Source organism: Motacilla alba, chromosome Z, assembly GCF_015832195.1.
Source record: "Motacilla alba alba isolate MOTALB_02 chromosome Z, Motacilla_alba_V1.0_pri, whole genome shotgun sequence".
NCBI classification, from domain to species: Eukaryota; Metazoa; Chordata; class Aves; order Passeriformes; family Motacillidae; genus Motacilla; species Motacilla alba.
This window is the reverse complement of record NC_052046.1, coordinates 7,345,663-7,369,804: the sequence shown is the minus strand read 5'-3', so window position 1 is coordinate 7,369,804 and position 24,142 is coordinate 7,345,663. Positions and strand designations below refer to the sequence as shown.

The 24,142-nt window shown below is 44.3% G+C and overlaps 1 protein-coding gene across 3 annotated transcripts in view; it reads left to right on the top strand.

The window, feature by feature from the left end:
* KIAA1328 (KIAA1328 ortholog) overlaps positions 1-8,250 on the top strand; it is a 171,596-nt gene extending 163,346 nt beyond the window's left edge. For all 3 annotated transcript variants that reach the window (XM_038125884.1, XM_038125885.1, XM_038125886.1), the window contains one exon: positions 4,985-8,250. In XM_038125884.1, coding sequence (XP_037981812.1) covers positions 4,985-5,201 — 217 coding nt within the window. In that variant the 3' untranslated portion in view covers positions 5,202-8,250. The remainder of the gene's footprint in view (positions 1-4,984) is intronic.
* Positions 8,251-24,142: the final 15,892 nt, after the last annotated feature.

Genomic DNA, 24,142 nt, shown 5'->3' with positions numbered 1-24,142 from the left:
CAACTATCCTGGGCATAAGTGGTCTTATGGTTCCTAGAGCATCAGCTGTATTTGTGTGTTCATCATAAAAATGTGAAAGCCTTCCTTCCCATTCAGTTTGGAAACATGGGACAAAGTGAGATTCACCTGTAGGCGTTCAGAGAGTTGTATTCCTGCTGCATGAGCAGCGAAAAACACACACTGTGGAAAGAGGGATTTCGGTCTGTGCCATCTTGTGTTTATTTTTGTTTTCCTTTTTAAAATGTGAATGGTTAATGATCTGTTCTGAATCATAATGGTTTATGATGTTTCCTGTTATCTTAGTGATAGGCTACAAAACTCTTCTTAACATCAAGAGTTTATAAACTCTACTACTAGATACTTATTTAGTTAAGAGCCAATGCTGAGGGTTTCTAATAAAATTTGCAAAAGGGTTTTAGTGGCTGAGGAGACAAATTTCTAGCAGCCTGTTTCAGTAATGCAGAGGAGATCAAGGGAATGCTTTCACAGCACTGTGCAATGCCTGACCAGGGTGGATTTTGCTACCCAGGTCGCAGTTTTGCTCTGACCCAACTGGACCACCTTGATCCCAGTTGTACCAGCTGCCCAGACTGAGCATCTCTGTGCCGCTCTGTGAATTGTATTTGGAGCTTCATGTTGCACAATAAAAGCAAAAGTGAAAGTTCTTCATTGAAAGAAGAGTTTCAAAGCTTACTGTGGGCTAGTCTCCCTACTCTTATCTCTATTCTCTTGCCTATGGCCCTGCCTTCCTTCTGCTTTATACACTAGCTCTTAGTGTTTTGTCTCCTGATGAATTTTTTGGAGACTTTAGAAGATTGCTTTCACCAAACTTTATCTGTCTAAATAGTTAGACTTCTAATGCAAACTTTTAGACCTTATAAATTTTCTTCTCCCATGATGAAACATGCAGACTTTCAAGCTCATTAAAGTTAGATGAAAAAGTATACATGGGAGAAGTGTCAAAAAAAAGAGATTATTTTCCAGTCTGTTGCGGAGATGCTGTGAGAGACTGGACTATTAATGATTAATGACTCATAACATTTGCCCATTTGTGGAGGTGCCAGGGTGCTTTGTGGAGGCCAGGTTTGCATCTCTCGAGGGAGGACATGAGTTTTTGGGTGTACATATGCTAGTCTGCATGAGACAAAAGAGGTGAACTATCACAGCCTGGATCCTGCGAGATGGTGCTTCTTGCCATGCTAATTGCTCTTCCTTACATAACTCCCTCAGTTGTTAAACTGCCTTCTTCCCCCCAGGGAAGATCTGATGGAGCATTATTGGCTCAAATGAGAGGCAATCCCTTAGAAGGGCTCATAAATTATCAAAGACTCCTGAAGAGCCCCCAGACTCATTTCTGCAGCCTTCCACCAGAGGAATGAAAGTTCCCCCCCACTCAGGGGAGGTACCTGGGCATTCCCACCAAGCCTGAATATATTTTAACCCATTGGACTATGTGATATTTCATTCTAATCTACTCCAAGAGATCCATTAACAAGAACCTGGGTTACACTCCTCTTGCTCAGTGACCTTCCAGCACACTGGCAAATGTACCAAAAAAGTGAGGACAGACTGAATTATCACCATCCTTAAAGGGACGGTTGCCCATGCCATTTTCCTTCTGTTGGGAGGGCAAAACCTATCAAAGAAAATGTGCATAAGCACCAGCACTGATGGGACATTTGGTTGCATGGTTGAACATCTATACGTGAGGAATTTCTATATGTGGCTTAATGTACAGTGCTGGTACTTCTGCAGAATGTTTGGGATTTTTTTTCTCCTCTGGAAGCCGTAACAATACAACAGGACCATTGGCCATTAGTTTCCTTTAGAAGAGCATTCACTATTCGCTAGCCAAGTTTGCCAAATCAGTTTTCCTGTTTGAAATGTTCTGACTCTTGTGTGGGTGATCCTGTAAGTTTGACTTCACTGAAGCCATTAAGTATTGTATAATAATAATAATAATAAAAAAGCCTGTTTTTACTTATATTTTTATTCAAGTCATGCTAAGAATACATACCCTGCTTTTAGCGAAAGTTGGATTCAAGCATTCTGATTGTGTCTTTTTAAATATCAGGTTACAAATAAATGGTGAGAAAATTGTCTTTGCAAGTTTCAAACCATTCTAGGTGTACTCTGTTGCCTCCAGCCAGATGCTGTCTGATGTTACTTAGACGAACCTGGCAAACCATTATCCTGGGATTAAACACTAAATACCTGCAAGGAGCATTCTCTTTATCAGATAGTGCTCTGTTAGCAGAGTTCATTCACTTTATTGCATATATAACTATGGTGTCAAATAGACTGATTTACAACACCTGGTGTTTTACATAATCTTTGCTATTTGCTGCGCTTGTAATCTGCCAAATCATTTAGCCTTCCTGATAGCAGAAATGCTGTAAAACTTAGATAAACTTGCAGAAGAAATGAACTCGAAGGTACTGCTGAAATCTAGGGCCTGCACATTTGCTGTAAATGCACTGGCTGGTTTGGTTTCCCCTGCCTAATCTGTGATTGCATGTGGCTGCTGGACAAATTGAAATTTTATGATAGCACTACCGTCAGAGGAGATAAGCATTAGTATGCTAGACTAGATTAATCTAAAAAGAAGTTTTAGGTGTGGCTAATGAAAGCAGTGTGTGTGTTAACTGGGTTTCTTTGGGGTTCAAACCATATGTGTGTATCTGTATAGAAGCTAGTCTTAAACTTTCTCCATGTGAAAAATCTCATATATCTGGGTGCTAGTTCTTGCTATCAGTGCAGCTCATTCCATTTTATGTTGGAGATATCTTTGAGGAGTTTCAGTTTTTAAAGAGTACTTTCTGAATGTTAGTACAAACAACAGATTTCTCTAAAATGGTTTGGCTACCCAAAACGCCACATCCTTCTGAACTTCCTCATTAGGGTAACTAAAAGACATCACGTTTGCTTAGGGTTAGCCACAAACAAGATCCAATTGAAACAAAAGCTGTATTTTTTTGTTTTGAACCACTCATTTTTTGCTACTTAGATTAATAGAAAGACACGTAGACAAGCTTAAAATGTGGAAAATAAATTTGCAAATTAGCTTTTTGATTGTGAGTGAGATTAAAGCTAACACATCTGCAGAAAACAAAACAATCTGCAGTCAAACAGGAGAGAGCCCTGCGAGGCAGTAATGTCAAGTCAGACTGTGTTAGAATGACACTGACCATCAGATTGGAAGAAACAATAAAAGTTGAAAGAAATAGCTTTTATAGCATAACTTCTGTAGTCACCATTTAACATTGGTATTAACCCATCAGTGCCACTGCTAACTCCTTTGAGCTGAGGGAGTGGTTCTGTGTCTCAGACATACCAATGAGTTAACTTGTCATGTCAGGCACTGGAATGGGCTTCCCAGGGAGGTGGTGGCTTTCAGGAAATGACCACACATTGCTGGTGGCTTTCAGGAAATGACCACACATTGCACCTGGTGTTCTGGTCTGGTTGGCAGGGCAGTGACCAATCAAAGGTTGGACTCTATGGCCTTGGAGATATTTTCCAGTCTAAATGATTCTGTGACAGTGTTCTGATGGATGGGACGTAGCAGTTACTTGTGGAGATCAAGAAGGGTGTTTTTCATGGCACGGCTAGTTCAGGCTAGGAAAACCTTTTACCTGCTGCTGTTGCACAGGTCTGTTGGACAGCACAGGGTGGGGTCTGCCTTTAGGAGGTACACGAGCCACGGCTAATCTCTCACATCCATAAGCTGCTGTAGATGTTTGTACTTCAGGATTTTTCATCCCATCTGAGTTGAGAAACCTCCTGCAGCTGTCTTAGTTGCTTAGTCTTTCTAGGTTCTTGCAGTCACAAAAGTAAAAACAGAGGCTTTTCTCAAAGCAGAGAACAGCTTGAGGCGTTTCCTCGTGCCATAGATGAACTGTGTGCTTACAAGAGAGATACCCTATGGATCCAATCACCTGTGCTGATAGTTTCATTTGGGTGAATAATGTGAATAATGTTTTGTGCATGGAAGCCTTTGAATGTGTGAATCAGTTCAGGGTTGGGAACATCAGACATGTTGGGGCTAACAACAGCATGGAACAAAGGGACTTTTGGGGTAAAACTCTGGAGTGATATCACCTACATATCACTGAGAGACCACTGGAGAACAGGCTCCCTAGGGAAGCAGTGGAAATGGTATTGTTTAAGACATTTAAAATTGGACAGGAGGAAATAAATTGTAATGATCAATCCTCTGCTGGTATTTAGATCAAGTCTTGTCTCCTGTGAATATTAATAGAAAGTCCCTGTCTCAAGTACCTGCCATTATTCAGTGAGCATTACCAGATCACATTGGCTTGCAACCTTCCCCCATGTCTGTACTTGCATTTAAAGGACAGCCTGAGTGATGCTTAGCACCTTTGCCTTTTCTCTTGGTGCCTCAAGTGTTGATTTTGTATTGCCTTGCTTAGATTCTATTCCTTCAGTGCTTCCACCAGATAGACTCCATATAGTACACAGAGATTTACAGGAAGCACATGTAGTTTGTGGTAATAATAATAATAAAGTCTCCTGCTGTTTTCAAATCCCTGAAAAACTAAATCAAGTGTAGAGGTCTATTCAAAAAAAAAAAAAAAAAAAAAAAAAAAAGAGTGCAGCATGTGTCTAAGTCACTTTACCATTACCAGCGTGGGTCTGCCTTGTTTGGTGTATTTGGCTGTCATCTCTCTGAGGTCTGTGTTCAGTCTCCAGAGTGCAACTAAGACATTCCACACCTCAAAAGGAAAAGCTGATGAAACAGCCTAAAATAACCTGAGCACCCATGCTTTGCTTGCCTCTTTTTCAATACCTCTATGTTGTCGTTACTGACAGGTGTCCATACAGCAAAATTCATTCTGTGCTGGTGGCCCCTGTCAAACAAATCTAGGTCTGGTCTGATTTATGGAGGCAGGAAAACTGGATTCAATTCCTGCATGGTGCTGTGATCTTAACAGAGCTCTGTTTTCTTGGTGTGTTTCTGTAGGTACCAAGCCTCTCTTCTTGACCTGGTGGAGGCTATGAACCCAATATCAGCTCCAGGACAGCTCTGCCAGGAACCTTGTGACAGGAACAAACTGCACACGCCCTGCTGTGCGAGCCACAGGCTGTCCTCCTCTTGGTGCCAGAGCCCCTGCAGCCCCAGGAGCAGAGCAGATGAGCTGGAGGAGAGTCGGCTCCTCGAGGAGATCTTCTTCATTTGACACTACTCCTTGGTCTACACCTACTCTGAAATTATTTGAGTGATCACTGATTGTTTTCCATCTTCTTAAACATAGCTATTTAGCATCTGGGCTCATTCTGGATTTAGTGATCATGATGCAATTATATTGTTGGGGTACGCCAATCAGAAAGTGTTAACTTTTTTTCTAAACCTTTCATGTGCCAAGTAATCAATTTACAATAGCATTTTTTTAAATCTACAACATTTTCTAATACATTGAAGTCACAGTTTTGCCAGCCTTATATCGGAAGTATATTTCATTATTGATTTTTTTGGCTCTAAAGCAGTTTGCAAGAACTGCCTAACATTCAACAACCAGCATGTTCAAAGTAGATTATTTTCTAATTAAACAAGTCTGTTTGAAACCTGGCATATTATAAAGGTACAAGCACTTTAGTAGTTTTTCACTGATTTTATGATCTATTTTTTCCTTCAACATTCTGATATTTAACACACTGAGTTTTTAGGGGATATATCGTAATCTCAACTCTACAGTGTCTGATAATGTTAATAGATGATGTTGCAAGTTGATGTACTAGGCACAAGTTTGAATTATATTCCTCTTTAAATCAGTGCTATTTGACAGAGTTTATGTGCTGGGTAATGTAACCCTGAAACAGCAGAACAGAATCAGACATCGTAGAGATCCAAAACCTATTTGATGTACTTTTCAAGATGAAATACGTAGTAGTGCTAGTATAAGAGCAGTCTTAAGACATTTTCACTAACTTGCACTATTTTCATCCTGCATCCAGGCTCCATTGTAAATAAGACAAATCAGTAATTATTTCCACTAGCAGCTCACAATGCACACTTTCCTGCCAGCTTTAATTATTCATGCTGTATCTATTTCAGTTTATTTAAATGCATTTCCATCTACTGCATGTACTTGGTTATTTAAAGAAATGTGCCGAATTGGTAAAAATGACTGCACATTACAGGATTAATGGTCATTTTCTCCACAATGCAGTGTTCATATTTTATTGTAACAGTAGCCACCGGCATGTGTTCCTAGAAATATGAGACTAAAATACTCATTTTGCACAGTAAAATTGCAGCAAGGGAAAGGTAGAATTGATCCAGTACGGGCAAGTTCTAGGCCATTTGCTCCCAAACACCACTTCATGGGCCAGTACTGCTTTTCAGACAGTCTCTTTAGGCAACCCTGCTTATCTTAATGGCTGGGTTGAGTTGCTGTACTGATGCTTGGGGTATGGCTGCTGCCTGCCTCCCCACCCTGCTCCTGTGCAATGTGTGATGCTCTGCAAGGTGGATCTCAGATGAGAGCACCGCAGCCCCAGGCAGCACCGTGCTCCATCAGTGAAACAAAAGGAGAGTGAAGGGGGAGAAGAACCTCAGGTTACTCTGGGCTGCTTCATTCAGGCCCAGTCTTAATCACAAATTAGGTGATACCCTTTCTGTGCATTCCAGCTGAATTTTAAAAGCTGCTTGGAGGAGTTTAAAGGAGGAAAGCAGCATTGCTGGACCAGAAAATTACTGTTGTGGAAAGTCCCTGCATGGTCTGTCCTACTTTTAGTGAGGTATTACAGTTTTATGGAATATGTCCATCTGCTGTTGAATGTCCCTCTTGTTCTACTCCCTGAGCCTGTGAAGGCCCAGGTTTCTGCTAAGAGCCCCAAAGATTTATTCAGTGCCCTGGCCCAAGTAGAGCAGATGGGAATAAGTTTTCTTATTCTGTTGGCTGAGTAGTCTGCTGCGTAAAGAGGGCAGGAAAAAGGAGGAGAAAGAAGAGAAGAATATATAAGGACCAGCAGGAAATTTGGGGATAACTGTCACATAGATCTTAGAGTTTGGGGTTGTTTCATGGTGTTTTTTTAGCTTTGTTGGTGTTTTTTTTAAGTGTTGGCATTTATAGAGAAACAGTTCTCCGATTCCAATCCAATTGCTTCTTGTCTCTTTTCTAGTTTGACTGAAACTTTAATTGCCTTTTCTGATAAATGCTAACTGACCTTTCAAAACAGCAAAAACTACATGTATATTTCTTGAAAGGTGCCTTTGTGTTGAGAACACTCCATGGGAGCATTCTGTTCTTTGATTCTTTTGTGGATGCCAATTTTTATTGCTTTGGGATTTCTTATGATCACTTAAGAAATTCTAATTCTGAAGGTGATTTTTGGTATGAATCTATATTTTTTGGTTGTAGCTCTTTTTAAAAGGACATTGTCAGGGTTGTGGGCCCTATGCTGAAGGTGCTGTCTGTCAGTCAGACCTATACAGGGGGCACACCTTTGTGAATCAGTTTTCTAGTAAAAGATGGTTGAAATGCCTGATGGGTGAAGAGCTGTATGCTTTAACTCTCTATGAGATGTGGACAAAAGAAACAAAAGCTATTAATTTCATAGACCCTGTGGAAAGTAATTTTTTATAATGCTGGCTCTTGCTCTAGTTATCAGCAGTACATTAGGAATAGTGTTTAGCAGTCAGTGCAAGCAAAGATATTTTGCCATGAGGCACTACAAAGTTGAAGTTATTAAAACATTTATAGCCTTAGAAAAAAAAATCAATGATTGTCAAATAGGAAAGGACAAAATCAGTAGTTGGTACTGGGAGGGGAATTGTTTTCCATCTGCTAAAACAGTAGAGGAAATGCAAAAATTAAACCAGCAAAAGCAATGACGTGACAGTGTCCTTTTAAGTTTGAGCTTCTATATTGAGAGCTGCTGCTGGGGAGTTGGTCCCGCACAGACTGTTTGTCCAGAGTGTTCCCAGTCAATATCCTTCAGCTACACATCAGGCTGTGTTTGCCACGAGGCTTTGTGGAGTAACATGACTGTTGCTAAGGCTCTTACCCACACCTTCAGTTTGTGTCCTTCCCACATGGTTCGTGCACACACACTTGCTGGCTGTTTGTGTAGTTATTGCTTTTGTGCACCTTGCACATCACAGACCTGTAATAATCACACCCTTTTCATTTCTAGCCTTTCCAGTCTTGCTGTTGAATCCCATCTCGAGCATGTATTTATATGTGTATGTGAGGTCTTAATCTAATAAATTATCTGGGGGTTTAATTTATTCTTCCAGACTTTTATTTGGCTTATCTTCTGATTTTTGTCTAGCTCAGCTGTCAATACTGCCATTGACAATGTGTTCCACTTCCCACAACATCACATCATATTATGTTGTGAGTCTCCAGTTTGGTAAGATACATGAAGAATTTTTTTACAGCCTTCTCTTCCTCTCCAGGACATGGGTCTTAATGTGAGAAGGAGCAAGGCCTCCTTTGGAGCATGAAATAAGAGAGAGGTCTCAAAATACAAAGGAGAAGAGAATTGAAGAGCCAGCACATGTTTTGGGACAAAAAAGTGAATTAAAGAGTAAGGAAGAAAGGATGGAGGTGAAGCCAAGAAAGGACAAAGATGCAAGGCAAATAACTGTATCAAAGGTGGACTGATCCTGAGTCCCACTGAAGTGGGACTGATCCAGAGTGCAGGGACGAGTTGTTAAACTAGAATAAGCCGGTGAAGGACAATTGTGTGCCTGTATCTTAAAGTGAGAAATGTATTCAAACATTGATTCCCATAAAAGCCTTATGACTCCACGCCCTTTTCCAAATCATGTTCTTGCATTTGAGGAGCTACTGTCCAAGTCATGCTTGGCAAATGAGGGAAAGAAAGAAATTACCTTGACCTAACTTTAGCATCTGGCCTTTAGAGCAGGGAGGCCAGAGCACATGGAGAGCAACTGTGCAGAACCTAGGTATAACCCAGGGCACAGACTGAACTTAATTGCTTGCAAGAGATGGTGACTTAGGTGGCTGAAGAATAGGAGACTGGAGAGCAGGAATCAGAATAAACAAATAAAATTTGCAGTGATCCAATGAGCTGTGGAGGTTTGGTGTTAAAGGAGAGAAATGAGCTTAGCTGCACTTCAGAGAGATTGAGCCTGAGATATCCAAAAGACAGCCCTTGAAAGTGCATGTGAGCCTGGGTTAAACTCTAGAAGTTGCAGCAGAGATTTTCTCAAATATGACCTCCAGGCTGTGTTTGAATTTGTACCATCTGTGGGGGAGAGAGAGCACAGCCTAGTTAGTTAGAAACCTCCTTTTTCACTGTTACTAAATTTATGAAATTGTGTGCTAATTAGTGTATGATTTATAAATTTACATAACTGCATGCTACATAAGACAACACAGAATATTGAATGAGGTGATTTAAACCAGCAGAAGCAATGTAGTCTGCTCTGACTGAGTGGCTTTCCTCCGGAAAATGCCTCTCCTGATCCAGACCTGCACCCTGCATCATTGGAAGGCTTGTCTGCTCACAGTGACAATAAATGTTTTACAATATTGTGACTCCATGTAGCTGAGAGACATCTAGCTCAAGCATCTCTGGCATAGCTGTGCAGCAGAGCTTTCGTGGTGATCCCTGACTAGGGTGTTTGAAAGCAGAATTCAGCTAAAAACCAGCAAGAAACCCAACTTGGCTGGGCCAATATTGGTTTTTAAGGACTTCTGCATTTGTTAGTGGGGGGTGGAAGAGCATCCCAGCTGCAGGAAAAGGATGGGCTGTGGGGCGAACTGGATTTGTTTCCCTCCACAGCATGCTGTAGGTTCTGTGCTGAACTGTGTTTAGCAACACATCTCCAAGGGCCTGTGACCTATATCAGTGCCCTCAGCAGAAGGCACTGGAGGTATCCACCAAAAAATGTCTGTGAACTGTAATCTGTATGAGCAGAAGCATGTGGGCCAAATGTTCCTATTGAACAGAAGCTGAAGCTCTCAGGCTTCATGTATTCTGCAGCTCGAAGGGAGTCTTGAAGGCATTGGGGAGCTAAGCTGGAGAAACTCAGATGTTACTAAGAAGTGAGGTCCTGACATTTGTGAGGTAAGAGACACCCAGATAGTCCCAGCAGATGACCTAATCCATGAGCTGCAGCGAGAGCCTAGTTTCCTTGATTCAGGATTCATCCTGAGTATGTAAAACAAAATAATTTTCACTCAGAGCATGCAATAACCAGTGTGAGTTCATTCTTTCTGGTCTCCTGTCTGCATACAAGAGGAAAGTGAAAAGCTGAAAAAAGGTATATTTCCTGGTGCTTACTGGCAACTACATTAAAACCTTGAAGCATGGGTTTGATTAAAGCACTTGCTCAAACACGAAGTGTTGAGTATTGTGAGCATTAAAGAACAGAGTGGGAACTCCTCTCCTACACCTGATCATGAAGCAAAGGACAAGATGAATTCACAGATACAAGATCTAGTTCCTTCTTCAATTAGAAATGACTGTGAGAGACTTGCATAGAAATTTTAAAAGTATCTTGTCAAAATCTTCCAGCATGCAATTATTCTTGCTGCTACAAAACTGCCTTATTTTGATGCTGAGGTTGTCTACCTGAATTTCCAGCTGCTAGACTTTGTTGTGCCTCTAGAAGCAGGATTACAAAGTTGCCATGTTGCCAGACTGAGAACCCCAAAGGGAGTGATAAACTCCTGGTCGAACCTTCTCTTTGTTGAGATGGTCTTGTGTTCTAATGTCTTTTTCAGCCTCTGGATGATTTGGAGGGCCTGTTTCTGAACTTTGTCTAGCATTTATGCATCTTGAAAGCAGTGCTCTAGTGTAAACCCAGTTCCAGTGCTGCTGATGTGAAATGGTGACAGTGTGGCCTCATTTCTGTACAGCCTTTCCTTTTTGCCACTTTCAGAAGCGCTTTTTTTTTTTTTTTTTTTTTTTTTTTTTTTTTTTTTTTTTTTTTTTTTGATGTGTTGGGCTGAGTATGAGATCTGGTTGCATTTCACATCATGGTTCTGTTTCCTGGAGCAGGAATTGTGTAAGAAGTGAAACCAGGAGGCCCTGCTAAATTTAGAAGAGTTGAGGAGGAAAGAATAACATGAACTGGAAATACCATGCAGGAAAGAAGAAGATTGAAGGACTCAGTTTGGGACAGAGCATGAACTTGGGGTGCAGTACTTGTCAACTCAGACATCTTGATAACAATCTGCCAGACACATTCTTGATGGGATGGGAGAGACTCAGACAACACAAATTTTCAGAAGGAGAGTGAACAAAGCAGAAGGAGGTGATAGCAACAAAAACAGATGAGAAGACATTTGAGCTGCAGGTGGGGAGGCAATGACATCTCTGAATTGCAGAGGAAATGGCTCCTTGTCAGTGGAGCTGGTGCCCCTCTATTTGCACTTGTGCCTTTAGCACAGGGATCTCATTACCAGAGAGCTTACTGGCAGATTGGAGAGATCGCAGTGAGGAGTAATAAAAATGATCAGGGACTGCTATAATTGACATAATGAGGAAACAAGATGAGAAGAGTCAGATATTTATAGCATGGGTGAGAGAGACAATTAAAAGGTGGGGTGGGAGATGGACTGGATGACCTGAAAGCCTTGTCTGCTTCTAATAACTCCTTGTCGTCTGCCGAACAGAGGACTTGAATTTACCGAGGCTGTCAATCTGACTCTTAACAGCCCTAACTTCCTGTGTTGAAAAGCTCAGGTGGGTGTACTCTGGCTGTATTGGCACTGTCAGGATGTCACTGGTGCTGTACTTTGTTTAAAAAAGTAGTCATCACCCATGTTGTGGAAAAAAAAATTGACACGCTGACAGTAAAGAGAAAAAAATTAGTCCTTCATAAAGTAAAAAGCCATAGAAAACCTTGCTGAGGAAAGGGGCTACCTGGGAAGGGCTGGTTGTTCAGCTGATGATGCTGAGCTCTTTTTGCTGCCTGGAGGGTGGCCTGTGGAGAAGGAAGGTCCATAGGGAGGGAGAAGATGTGAGAAATTTTCTCTGTGAGCTGGCAGCCAGCTGTGCATGCAGCTGAACAAAACCGCTGCTCCCCAGGATGCACAGATGTGCACAGGCTGTTGTCCCCAACAGCTGCTGAGCTCCACAGACAGCCCTTGGAGCAAGTTCTGGGCAAGGCAAAAGCCTGCCTGTCCCACTGATGGCTACAGCCCCATGTGGGGTTCTGCTTCCCTTCCTAGTTCATCCACGTGTGTTCCTGCACTGGGGACAGGGTCAGTGTCCGGGCAATTTTTTATAGCCCCGTGTTTCCTCTAGACTTGGGAGACTGCAGCAGGAGTGGAGGCAGCCAGGCTGGAGGCAACTCAGCTCCTGGGTTGCAGTCAAATTAAAACACTGCTACGGAAAGCAACGGGGCTGTGTGTGTTGGAGGCACTTTGGGGAAATATCAGAGCGGTGCTTGTTGAGTCTGGTGGCAGAGTAGCCACTCTGTTTTAATGATACCTGTGTGCAAAGGCCAGAGCTGCTGTCATCCGTTTCACATTAGTCTGACTTTCACAGAGCAGACATAGCCTAGGGTGGTGGAAAGGAGAGAAAGGTGACCAAGAAAAGAAAAAAAAAAAAAAAAAGCCCATTCATTTTTCACCGTTTTTTCCATCCCTCTGAGCTGTGATACCAGTCTGTGGCTGAGCAACAGTAATCTTATCCAGCGTACTGTTGATTTAAGCCTCTTGGATTTATATAACTTTGGAAATGGTAAACTATATTAATTTGCTGTGTTTTCAAGGGAAAGTTATTTATTGAGAGACATTTTTAACTCAAGTGCCAGGAGCCTTAAATCATTATAATAAATTCATGCTATTCAGGGTTTCTTACATTGTAATAAATTTGTTTTAAACATGAATGAGGAGATCCATGATTTCTTTAATATACTGTTATGTATTTCCTTTCAAAATGACACAGCTCACTATATCAAGTGGGAGAATAATAGTGAGAGATTTACAGCACTTAAGAATAACACAGCCTGGGAATGTGACATGTGAACCAACACGGGGCAGGGGTGCTGGAAGCTACAGGGAGCCCACCACTGCTCCCGGTGGCCCTGCCCAGCGTTAAACAACAGCAACGGGGCAAAATCAGTGAGTGAAACCACAGCTGGGTGGGAGGCTCCCTGCAGGGTGGGAATGACAACATGGTCTTGCATTTGCTTCCCATTTTAATGTGCAACAAGCACCTGAAAGGTGACAAGGGTCATCTGCCATGATCTGGGAGGGCGACTGCCCAACAGCCTGGCTGGGATGAGAGCTGAGCCTGAGGTTTGCTTGCTCCCTTTCACCAGGCACTCATCCCTTCTGGCTGTGCTGGTGTGTGGGGAGAAGACCCCTCAGCAGTGGCCAGTGGCCCTGGAGTGTGGCGAGGAGGCTCCAGGTAAGCACTCAGATAAATTTCCGTCTCTGTTCTTAATCCCTGACCCCCCATTAAACCCCTGCTGACCCTTTTGCTCACTGTTACACACATGGACAGCTGTGAGCACAGGACAATAAAACTAGCAGCTGGCTTTACATCAAGTCCTCTGAGCTTCACAGAGAGGAGGAGCTGGCACAGACACTGCCTCCGTGGTGTCAGCATCTGAGGGCTGAGACAAACCCACTTTGGCAGCACAGTTCTGGCTTTTTTGGGAAGCAGAGCCCCTGTGCCTCATGTAACATCTGCTGAACTTGTGTCCCAGCTTCATCTCATCATGGAGTGCTGCAGAAATGAGATCTCATGTTTGTGGTGACCTTGGGATCGGGGTTGAATGGGGCAAAGCACCACAGTGCCCAAACTACAAAGGCCAGTTGGTTTCCTGGTGTCTAATGAGAGCAGTTACCCCCCGAGATACGTAAAAACCTTCCAGCTCCTCAAGGAACAGCCTTGTTGTGGAGACTTGAGGAGATGTCCTGACATGATGTGAAAGTCTGCCCCTCTGGATGCCTGTGCACGGAGCCAAGAGCACTTTCCTGAAGGGTTAAGAGGTCTTTGGTGGGTGTGGCTGCAGCAGAGGGTAGTTAAATGCTGCTAGTTCCTGGGAGAAGGGGATGGTCCTGCTGCTGCTCCTCACCGGACTTCAGCTGCCCAGGGAGAGGGCTGATGGTGCACTGGGGATGTCTGTGGGCTGCTGGCATGGCAGGGCCGGACAGCTCAGGAAAGGGGAGGAGGGGACGGGGGAGGGACTCGTGCTCAGAGAAGTGATGGCAGGACCTCATCTGTCAGCGCAGAAAAATGTCTGGCTAATAAACTTGCCAAACGTCCCTAATAAAGGGCTGGATGTGTTATCATGTAGAATGGTTTTATAGGGGACAGCCATAAAACGTGCACATTGCCCTTTAAAATGCCAGGACAAGGATTGATTCCAGCAGGGCGGAGGGAGAGGAGGAGGGGAAATGAGGCTAATTGGAAAAGGGGGATAAATCCAGGGGCTCATTTCTCTGCCGTGGGTCCCCAGGGTGTCAAGGAGCAGTAACAAAGTGGGATTCACTGCCTTATGGGCTGTGCCCGAGCCTGGGCTTCTCTGCTGTCTCCCCACCATCCTGTGCAGTGCTGGAGCATCCTTTCTGGCATCTGTTCCTGCTGCAGGACTCTTGCTCCTCCTGCCACCCAGGCCAGGGAAGGTGGAGATGCCTCCATCAGCCTCCTCCTCATCTGTGCTTCTCCTTTTAATCCCTGGAGTCCAACACCCGTTTTCTCCTCCTGCCAGTTCTGGTAGCTGTGCCTTGCCTGCCCAGAGGTCCCATCATCAGCTCGTCACTCCCTCTCCTTCCTGGTGATTCCAGCTCTCCTGTATGTGCTGCTGGGAGGTGAAACACAGGGGCTGGGGCAGCATTTTTGTGTCCCCTGTTCCATGGACAGGGCACAGCCTGTCCTGTGGATGCAGGTGTGTGTCTGTGCTTCGAGCCCTGCTTGAATAAACAGGAGAGAGGAAGCTGGAGGGAGGCCCAGGGTGTGTTTAGTAGCAATCAATAAATATATTGTACTCCAGCTCACTTTTAATGCTGCAGAAAACAGGCAGTGATTTCACTTAATAAATGTAGACAGTATTGCAGAGCTACAAGAGCATCTATCATGTAACACAGAATTTCTGCACCACAGGGCTGCATGTGACCACTGCCTGGTACTCTCCACAGCTGAGGCCCATCAGCTGCCATGGGCATGGGGGCCAGCCTCTGCTTTTTCATTTTCTTCTTTCAGTTTCCCTGGACAGAGACACTGGGCAGCCAAACCTCTATGAGATCTGGTGGAGGGAGAAATAAAAAAACCCAATCTCCTCGCAGTCACTGAAAACCTTGTGTATTTCACCACTGGGTGGAAGGTGGGTAGGTACTGGAGAGAGATGGAAAAAGAAAGAGCCAGGAAAAGTCAGATTTTTTGTTGGCCAGGACTGCTTCAAACAAGTTTGTCAGCTTGCATTTGTTGGTATGTGCCAGGTCTCACTTGTCTGCCCACTCTGTGCATGTGGCACTGCCAGATTTCAAATTTGCTGAGTTCCTGGCTATTCCCATTGGAGCTGGAGGTGACACCCCTGAGAGGGAGGTGGTGCAGGTGGGGTGCCCATATCCCCTGGATCTGAAAATGCTCTTTAGCTACCCCTGGTGATGGACAGAGATTTGGAATTCTCCAAGCTGAACAGTCCAGGTCTTCCATCCCTGTTCCACAGTTGTGAAGTTCAGAACAATGTCCAGGCTCCTGAGGCCTGGATTTGCTTCTTTGCTCCCTCTTGGCTCAGGCCCATCTCGACTGCACTCACCACAGTGAAATTTTCATTGAACACAGTTTTAGTTCTGGATTTGTAATTAAATTTAAGGGCTGGTAAATTTTGCTACGAACATTTTTCTGGCTCCCCTCCTAAGCATTTGGTCTGTTCAAATAGTACTTAGTGTTTTGCAGATGCTGTTGGATGTTACACTGCCAATCACAAATATGAAAAAAAAAGCATGATTTAGAAAAATACTAATGTGTTTGAGGTCTTGTTTTTGCTTTTATTATTACGCTTCGAAGCTTTTTCCAATGTTTTTTCAGTTATAAACTTATGTGGCACGTGGGAATATCATCCTAGCACTTGACTTCAAGAGCTGTGACCTTTCCACTTCATCAAACCTATGATCAAAACATGGGCATGGCAGCACTGCCCGTAATTGCTTTCTGAGTTAAAAAATTTCCTCCAATCTCCAGTAATAAGGAAAATGAAATCTTCAGGTGGGGTTTAGTAGTTCACCCTGAAAGTGTTCCATCTCATTCTAAATATTAAGCCATGTAGTGATTTCTGGGCACTTCTCTGCTTTGAGACCCGTGGGAGAATTAACTCAAATTCATTTTTAAAGGGGATTAATTAAACTGAATCAGGACTCTGTTTCAACATTCAGAATTAAGATGAGTTGAAGTAAGACCCCTTAAATTAAGCAAAAGAGATGAGAGACCTCTTTGACATCAAATAGATGTGCCTGAGGAGCTGCTGGTGTGGTGTGACCAGTCTTGTTTTCATATATTTAATTCAGACTAAATGACCTAGTGCAGACAAACCCTGGGATGTTAAGACTGGCTGTAATCACATGGGGAATATCCACCTTCCTAGGTGTTTTGTGAGTGGACAGAATGTGTGTAAGATGCAGGTTGCTCTGTAAAAAGAGACAGTCTGTTCAGAGTCCAGTTACACCCTGGAGCTTTCGGAGGTTTAGCAGCAGACATACTCCTTAAAAAAAAAAAAAAAAAAAAAAAAGAGGCAAGGGAAATCTCAATAGAGAAGGTTAACTGGAGATAAGAGTTCCAAAACTTTTGTTTGACCAAGTTTTGTACCATATCACTTTGACTGAGGTCTCTTTGTTAATTTATGGGGAGGAGAGGGGTTAAAGTTTAATCAGCTTTTGTGTACATTGGGAAAAATTTTACTTTTGAGTAAAGACTCAGACTCCTTTAGCTAATTAGATACCAAGGTGATGTGTGCACTATGTACACTTCTGACAGTTTCTTTTTCTTATCTCTGCCATCAGTTACTTGGCTGTGAAGCCTGATGTCTGAAACTCTGCCAGGATTTCTGAACAGAGTCCTTCACATGGGATTTCTCCACCTTTTAGTTCCCATTTCAGGGTATAAGAAGTTTTCTGTTTACTTTTATCTTTTTCTTTCCCTCCTTTCTGATTTCTTCCAGCTGGGGATCTGACACATGATTTACTCTCAGTGTCTTGGAGATACTCTGTAAGTATCTGTGGGCACTTCTTTTTAAGAGGAAAACTGGCAATGCATTTCCTGCAGCAGAGGAGTTCAGAGTGTAGTGAGAGAAGGGGAAGCTCATGAAGTTGTTCCTTCAAGCTTTGTGCCAGTGTGTATTCATATGGGATTTTCCCAATATCCAAATAAAGCTGTTAAATTCTCGAGTGGGGTGTCTGAGGAGCATCCCGTGGCTCGGAGCTCAAGACCCACCCATGGCATGAATGTTCCAGTGGGCCTCAGTGTAAGGTCCAGCTGAGAAAGGACAGATTCCCACCATGCCATGCCAAAACACCCTTGCAAGTCTCCCAGTCAATAATCCATCATGCAGTGTAAGACACCGGAGGTGCAAAAGAACGGCCTAAGTACCCCTAGAAAATGCCAGGAAGAGGTCTGGGCCAGCCTTTGTGGTCCTTGGGAGAGCTAGGGCAGACAAGGTGGGACATGCCAAGGCCACAGGGGAGCTGTGCAGATGGTGGGGTGTGGCAGGGTCTCTGAAATCCCTGAGTGGTGAGTGCTGCACTGACAAGTTCTTTGAAGGGCTGGGGGATGCTAAGGACAGCCTGATGTGCTGCTTATCCAGAGTGGTTTGCTAAAGGTCCTTTAGCAGGTCCTGTGGGAGCTTGGACAAGCCCCACAGCCCACTGCCTGCTCTCACACAGCCCCGAGGATCACACAGCCTCTGCTGGGTCAGTGCTGTTGAGCTGGTGCAGAGTTCCACCACCACAACACTGAGCCTGGGACTGAAGGACACGTGAGGTGAGGATATCCTGTGGGTAAGAAGAGGTGCAGGAGGAATCTTCTCAGGAACAGCCTGAGAATTGGTGTTTTTGCTGGTCAAGGCAGGGAGGCTGGGAACCTTCCTATCCCTTCACTAAAGGAACAGCAGAGTTTTCTGAGCTGGAAAATTAAACTCTTTACATCAGAGAAATCCAAAGCCAGGAATTAATTTTGGAAGAAGAGTTCCCTATTTTACAAACTCCAGCTGCATCTGAACAGGTTCAGTGTGGCTTTGCTAAATGCTTCTCTGAGCTCTGACAATCTTTGGAAAGGAATGTGGTCCTCCCCGCCAGCTCCCCAAGAAGGTGAGCGTCAGCATGGGATGTGATTTCTACAACTCCTGCACAAAGCAGCTTAGCAATGGGCTCACTGGCTGGTGCAAAAAGCTCCTGGTGCTCCACTTCATTGCTCTTTCCTGAATGTCAGCCATGGCTCTGCAGAAAATTGTTTGCAAAAAGGCAAACGAGTCTAAAGAGAACATGGTAAATGTAGCTTTGCATTATACTGGGATTTTTAGGGTGAATGTACTCCTCTCCCTCTAATATTAGCACTGTCCTGGGCAGGCTGTGCTCTGGGCCATATACTTAAGAGGCAAATTAATAGTTTTCTCATTTCCCATCACCTACCCCTGGATGGGATACACCCGCTTGGCACATGGGGTTGTACCAAGATAAAGCATGAAATCCTACACATGAATCCAATGTTCTCACAAATACAACTGGAGCCAAAATCTGTTGTTTTTAATGTTAAAAGCTGATGTTATTTTCCTTCCTTGCAGAAGCAGTTGATTTAACCAAAGGCTGCTCACATGGAGTTTGCTTTGAGATGAGGTTAGAAAAACAGAAAGCCTGGATAGGGCAATGAGTTGGGAAGCAAGAAGAAATTTTCTCAGGTTTGCAGACTGGAATATGAGTTGCTAAAGATTTAAGGGGCCTTGGAGTCAAGGGGCTTAGCTGAAAATGTTTCATTTTGACCAGAGCACACACTCATTACGGCCTGCTTTCCAATTCTGATTGTCACAGAAAATTCCTTGGAGGAAGGAGCCATTCCCAGGAGTATTAGGATGCTGGAATAGACAGAGGTGTGCTGACAGAGCAAGGTGGGTGAAGCTGGCTGTGTGACCAGAGAGCAGAGGCGTTGGTGTCTGATTTGGATCATAGGTTGATTCAGGTTGGTAGAGACCTCAGGAGGTCTCTGGTGCACTCTCCTGAAGGCAGGGCCAGCAGTGAGATGGGACCAGCCTGCTCAGGGCTTTATCTTGCTGGCTCTTATAAACCTTCAGGAATGGGCATGCCATAGGCTCTGGGATGGATAAACAGTCTGGGCAGATTTGCCAATGCTTTACTGTCTTCATGGGGAAGAATCTTTTTCTTATATCCATCCCAAACTTTTCTCTGAGCATAGCTCAGAGTAGTCCCCTAATTCTGGCATGACTTGCAAATTCTCATCCTCTCTCCAAGTTGCTGTTGAAGAAGTTGATCCAGACTGGTCCCAGAACAGACCCCTCCAGTACTCCTTTTGTCTCTTCCACTTCAGAGATCTGCTTGAGAAATGAATTTTTTCCCTCTTTCTGTGCCATGGGCTGTGGGGCCACCCCAGATGTTCATCACATGGGCTTGGCTCATCCAAACAAAGCTACAAAAATCCTTTTTTTTTTTTGTAGTAGTTAACATCCTAAGAGCTATCCATCCAACTAAAGGTGAGGACTATTTTCAGTAAGTATTTGCCTCTCCTCCCTCACCCTCACTCCCTCTGCTCTCCCACCAGCAAACAGAGGGAGAAGAGCTGATCATTGGAGTCCAGCTGGGGAAAGCCAGACTGAGCCATAACTAGGTGAGGCAGTCTTTATTGGGATCAGAGGGTTATGGAAAACAGAGTGCAGAAATGCTAAGAGGAAATTACAATTTCTCTCTTTTAATTTTTTTTTCTCTCTCTCCCGTCACTGGTTTTTCCTCCTAGGTGTTGGGGTCTTTCCAGAGGCAATCGTTACTGTTAATGATTTTAGCTTGTTGGCTATTATCACATTTGTGCCTGGGGACTGCAGCTGGCTATCTGGGCTCTGGCAGGCCTTGACAGCAATCAGCTCCTTCCAGCTTCACACTAATTTTCTCGGGGGATCTCAGAAGAAAATACTTTTTTGTTCATTTTCTCCTCTCTGTGTGTCCCTCCTGTCCCACTTTCCTGCCTCCCTTTTCTGGGAGCTCTGGCCCAGGATGGGGCACACAGGGGAGTCTGGTGGAGAAACCCACCGTGAGGTATGGGGCATTTGGATGTGTCAAGGGGGGAAACATGCCCAGGGAAGAAGCGCCCCAGCTTTTGTTATCCAGGCCATGTTTGGGCCCAGGTTTGCACAGGTTTGCATCGCTGCTGATCCCCCAGCTGTTACAGAGACAAGGAGAGATCATTGCAGTTATTTCATGAAAAGTGTACGTGGATCTTTTTCAGTGGCTCAGCCCGAGAGCAGAGCTTTTACAGCCTTGAGTTTAATATTCTCTTTTTTCCCTCCATCATCATTTTATATTATTCAAAGCAAATCAGACAGCCTTTGAAGAACAGCTCAAAACCTTTTTCTTACCTTCTTTTCTTCTTCTTCCCCCCCCTTTTTTTTTTAAGGCGGGAAAGAGTGGGAGCCACCTGGTACATTTTCTTTCTCAATTCAGTGATTTTATTCACTGGGGATGAGATCGCTTTGCATCTTGTTCTTTAAAGGAGTGTAAAAGGCAGGTAAGATCTGTATTTCTAAAAGCCCCAAAAGGGACTGCTTTTCTGTAAGGGTGACCAGCATCTTCCTCACACTGAAAGCAGCCTACCTAGTGAAAATGTGACTACTCATGTGGGGAAGGGCTCTGGTCTGGAGCCACTGTTACACTCGGAGCTGCTTAGCAAAATCATTGCTCTGAGGCATTCCAGTTGACTGTCCAGACAAATCTGGCAGGCTGAGAATCTCCAAAGACCACTGAATCTGGCCAAGTGACCATCAGGAAACACGTTGCCCTTGTTTAAGTTGCCTTTTGGAGGGTTTTTGGTGGTGGGCACTGCATTTGCAAGGAGATCTTTTCCAAGGAAAGGTGTTTTTCCCCCTGGGGAAGTGGAAGCAGAGATCTGAGGCTGCAGCTTGTCAGGTGTCAAGGTGTCTGCCTTCACAGTTGTCCTGGGACCCCGCAGGTGCCTGGTGAAACCATCCCCTCCACAGTGTGTACGGGACAGCTTTTGTCCCTGCTGAAACTTGGGCTCACGAAGGCTGAGAGACGGTCTGCAAAGGGATTTTACCCAATTCCCCACTGAGACCACGGAGACTCTGGCGCTCAGAGGGTATTGTCTCTCAAGAACCATATTCACCTCAGTCAGAGTTAAAACACACTCTGAAATGTAACGTTTTAATGAGTTTACAAACACCATGCTGTCGCATCGTCCCCCACCCCTTAGAGGTGGTAATTGCCCTTGCAGGTGTGGCGCTGCCAGAGGATGTCCTGCATGCTTTTGTTTCCTTGCCACCCTTCTTTTCTCCTAGTTTTGAGGGGCAGGAAAAATCCCTGGTGAAGAATCATGTGCCCTATCAGCTCTCTTCCTCATGCCCTCTTGCTCCCTCTTAAAAGGCCCCTGCTTGGGGCTGTGCCAGGTGACTCCACACGGGGGTGGGGGCAGGCAGAGATCACTGGTGTGCTGAAAATGTGGAGATGTAGAGCTTCCTCTGGATCTTCCCTGTGCTGCTCAGGACCTTCCAGACCTGCGCTCACCACTGAGAGGTGCATAAAACAAGTCATCAACCCCAAAGGTAATGGCCTCTCTGGGCAGGCTGCCAGTCATTTAATGTCTTCCCTAATCATCTAGAAGTGGGAATAAACAACATGTTAATGAAATGTGTGGGTGAAGCTAAACTGGGAGGAGCTAGAGGGGCCGGTTTGGACAGTGGAAGTAAAACAAAAAGATTTGGGGAGGCTGGAAAGACAAGCAGGGAATGATAGCTTGATGTTTGGCTTGGGAATAATGTGAATGCAAGTGGGCAGGGAAGCAGAGATAAAAGGCCACGTGAGGACATTAGGTACCTGGGGGTGAAGAGCAAATGCAGCTTCTGTGTGTCACACAGCTCTGCTGCACGCTCCTGAAGGTGGGGACACAGCAGTCTGTGTCCATGGAGTGATGGGCACAGCAGGATACCTCTGGAACAGTGTGTGGTGCCTTTGGCCAGGAAGGTGTGGGGAAAACTGGCAGCAAGGTGGTGAAAGAGTGAAATCATTAAGAATGACTGAAACACTACAAAAAGGTCTGTGCCCCACATGAGTGGCCTTTGATGGAAGGCCTTTGAGTGAAAAACACTCTCAAATCTGTCTGAAATAGCAGCACATCAAGGGGAGGGAGTTACTTGAACAGAAAGGAGGATTTTTACTCAAATTCATTATGTCAGTTCCTGATGGCAGGATCTGCTGACCATGGGTTAAAGGAAGAGTCACTTTACTTCAGGTAGAGAGAGTCTAACCCAACTAACTGGGGGCCAAGAGGGGACCCAGTGATTCCCCAAAGATTCCCCCGTGGGCAGAGTGGAGAAATATGCTTTGTGGCAGTGCTAGAAAGGGAACAAACTGTTGTAAGTGTGCCTTGGGTGAGCAATCCAGAGGTAGTTTTCCAGGCTTTTTTGATGTCGGCTGGCAGCAGCCTGATCTGGAAAAAAAAGAAGGAACAAAGGAGGAGCATGAGCATATTCTGAAGATATTCCTACTAGAATTGGAAATTTTTACAGTGTTAACAGGTCCCTGCAAGTCCTGTGTGGACAGAATTGTCTCTATCTGTCCAAGGAGAAGATGGCCAACAGCCCAAGGAGCCAGTATGGAGGCACTGGAAATATGAACAGAGATCAGTTAAAATTGTCTGAATTAGAATTTTCAAGTGACATTTCTGTTGACACGATATTGGAAAATTTTGAGTGTGCCAATTCCCTTTCACCCTTCCTTCCTTTCAGCTTTTCCTGGCAGAAAAAGAAAAAAAAATAATATTAAAAAGCAAATGGATGAATATTTAATGAAAATGTGCAGCCAGTTCTCTGCTCTGTTCACTACCGAATAGCTGTTGCAAGGTACCAAAGTGCCTTTGCTCTGGTCTGAGCTTCCTCCTGGCTTCATAGATTGCCTTGGGTTCATTTCATACTTGGTCTGGGTTACTAAAAATATTTTCTGAGTTTCTGAGTTGAACGTAAAGTTTTCCCACACCTCTGCAAAGTTCCTTAGAGGAATTTTCTAAGGGAAACATATGAGAACCTCAAGAGTCTGAGTCGTGGAGATGAGTTCTCCTGTAAGGAGTTAAATCCCTGTGCCAGAGCAAGTAAGATGACAGACTGAAATCAGTCAATAACTTTCTTGGCTCATCTTTCAGTAGGAAAACAGAAGGAATTTGTGATACAAGGGGCCTGAAAGGAGATTGACCTAAAATTCAGTCCCAGATGTGGACTCATTGATTCCAAACCAAGCAATTTTAAGAGGAGTAAGGGGTGGCAAAGGCTTATTTCAAGAAATGGTCCAAATAAAGATATCAGAAACATGCCCATTAGAGAAGGACCTACATGTGTGAGGAATTTAAAGGCAAAGCAGAGTGGAGATTTACCAGGAAAGGCAAGAAAGCCGCCTCTCTCATCTCTGCTCCTGGCTCGGGTCTTTCCATGTCCACCCAACTCTGATGCTTTTGCTGCTCTCTCAGGGAGGGAAAATAAAACAAGTCATCAACCCCGGAGATCACAGCCTCCTGGGCAGGCTGCCAGTTGTTTAATATTGCTGCTAATGATCTACAAGCAGAAGTAAACAGCATGTTAATGAAATGAGTGAAGGAGGCTGAACTGGGGGAAGCTGCAAGAGCTGGTTTAGAGAGGAAATTAAACACAGAGGTTTGGGGAGGGCAGAAACTCACCAGGGAGAATCAGGAAAGAATTGGTTTGGGGGTGGCTCAAGGGGATATAACAGTTGGAAGGGTGAGGAGAAGGATAGAACAGTGCTAGGAATTTTGCACAAAGTGAGCGGCTGGCGAAGGCCCCTCAGTAGGAATGAGGAGACAGCTCTGGATGAGAGATCAGGAGTGGAGATTGACCATCAGGAGTGCAGCCCAGCCTGTTGTCTCCTCTCCACCATGGTGACTGCCCATGGATTTACCTCTTATTGGAGAGAGCCTGACTCTGAGCAGAGCACAACATTGCTCTAGCCCA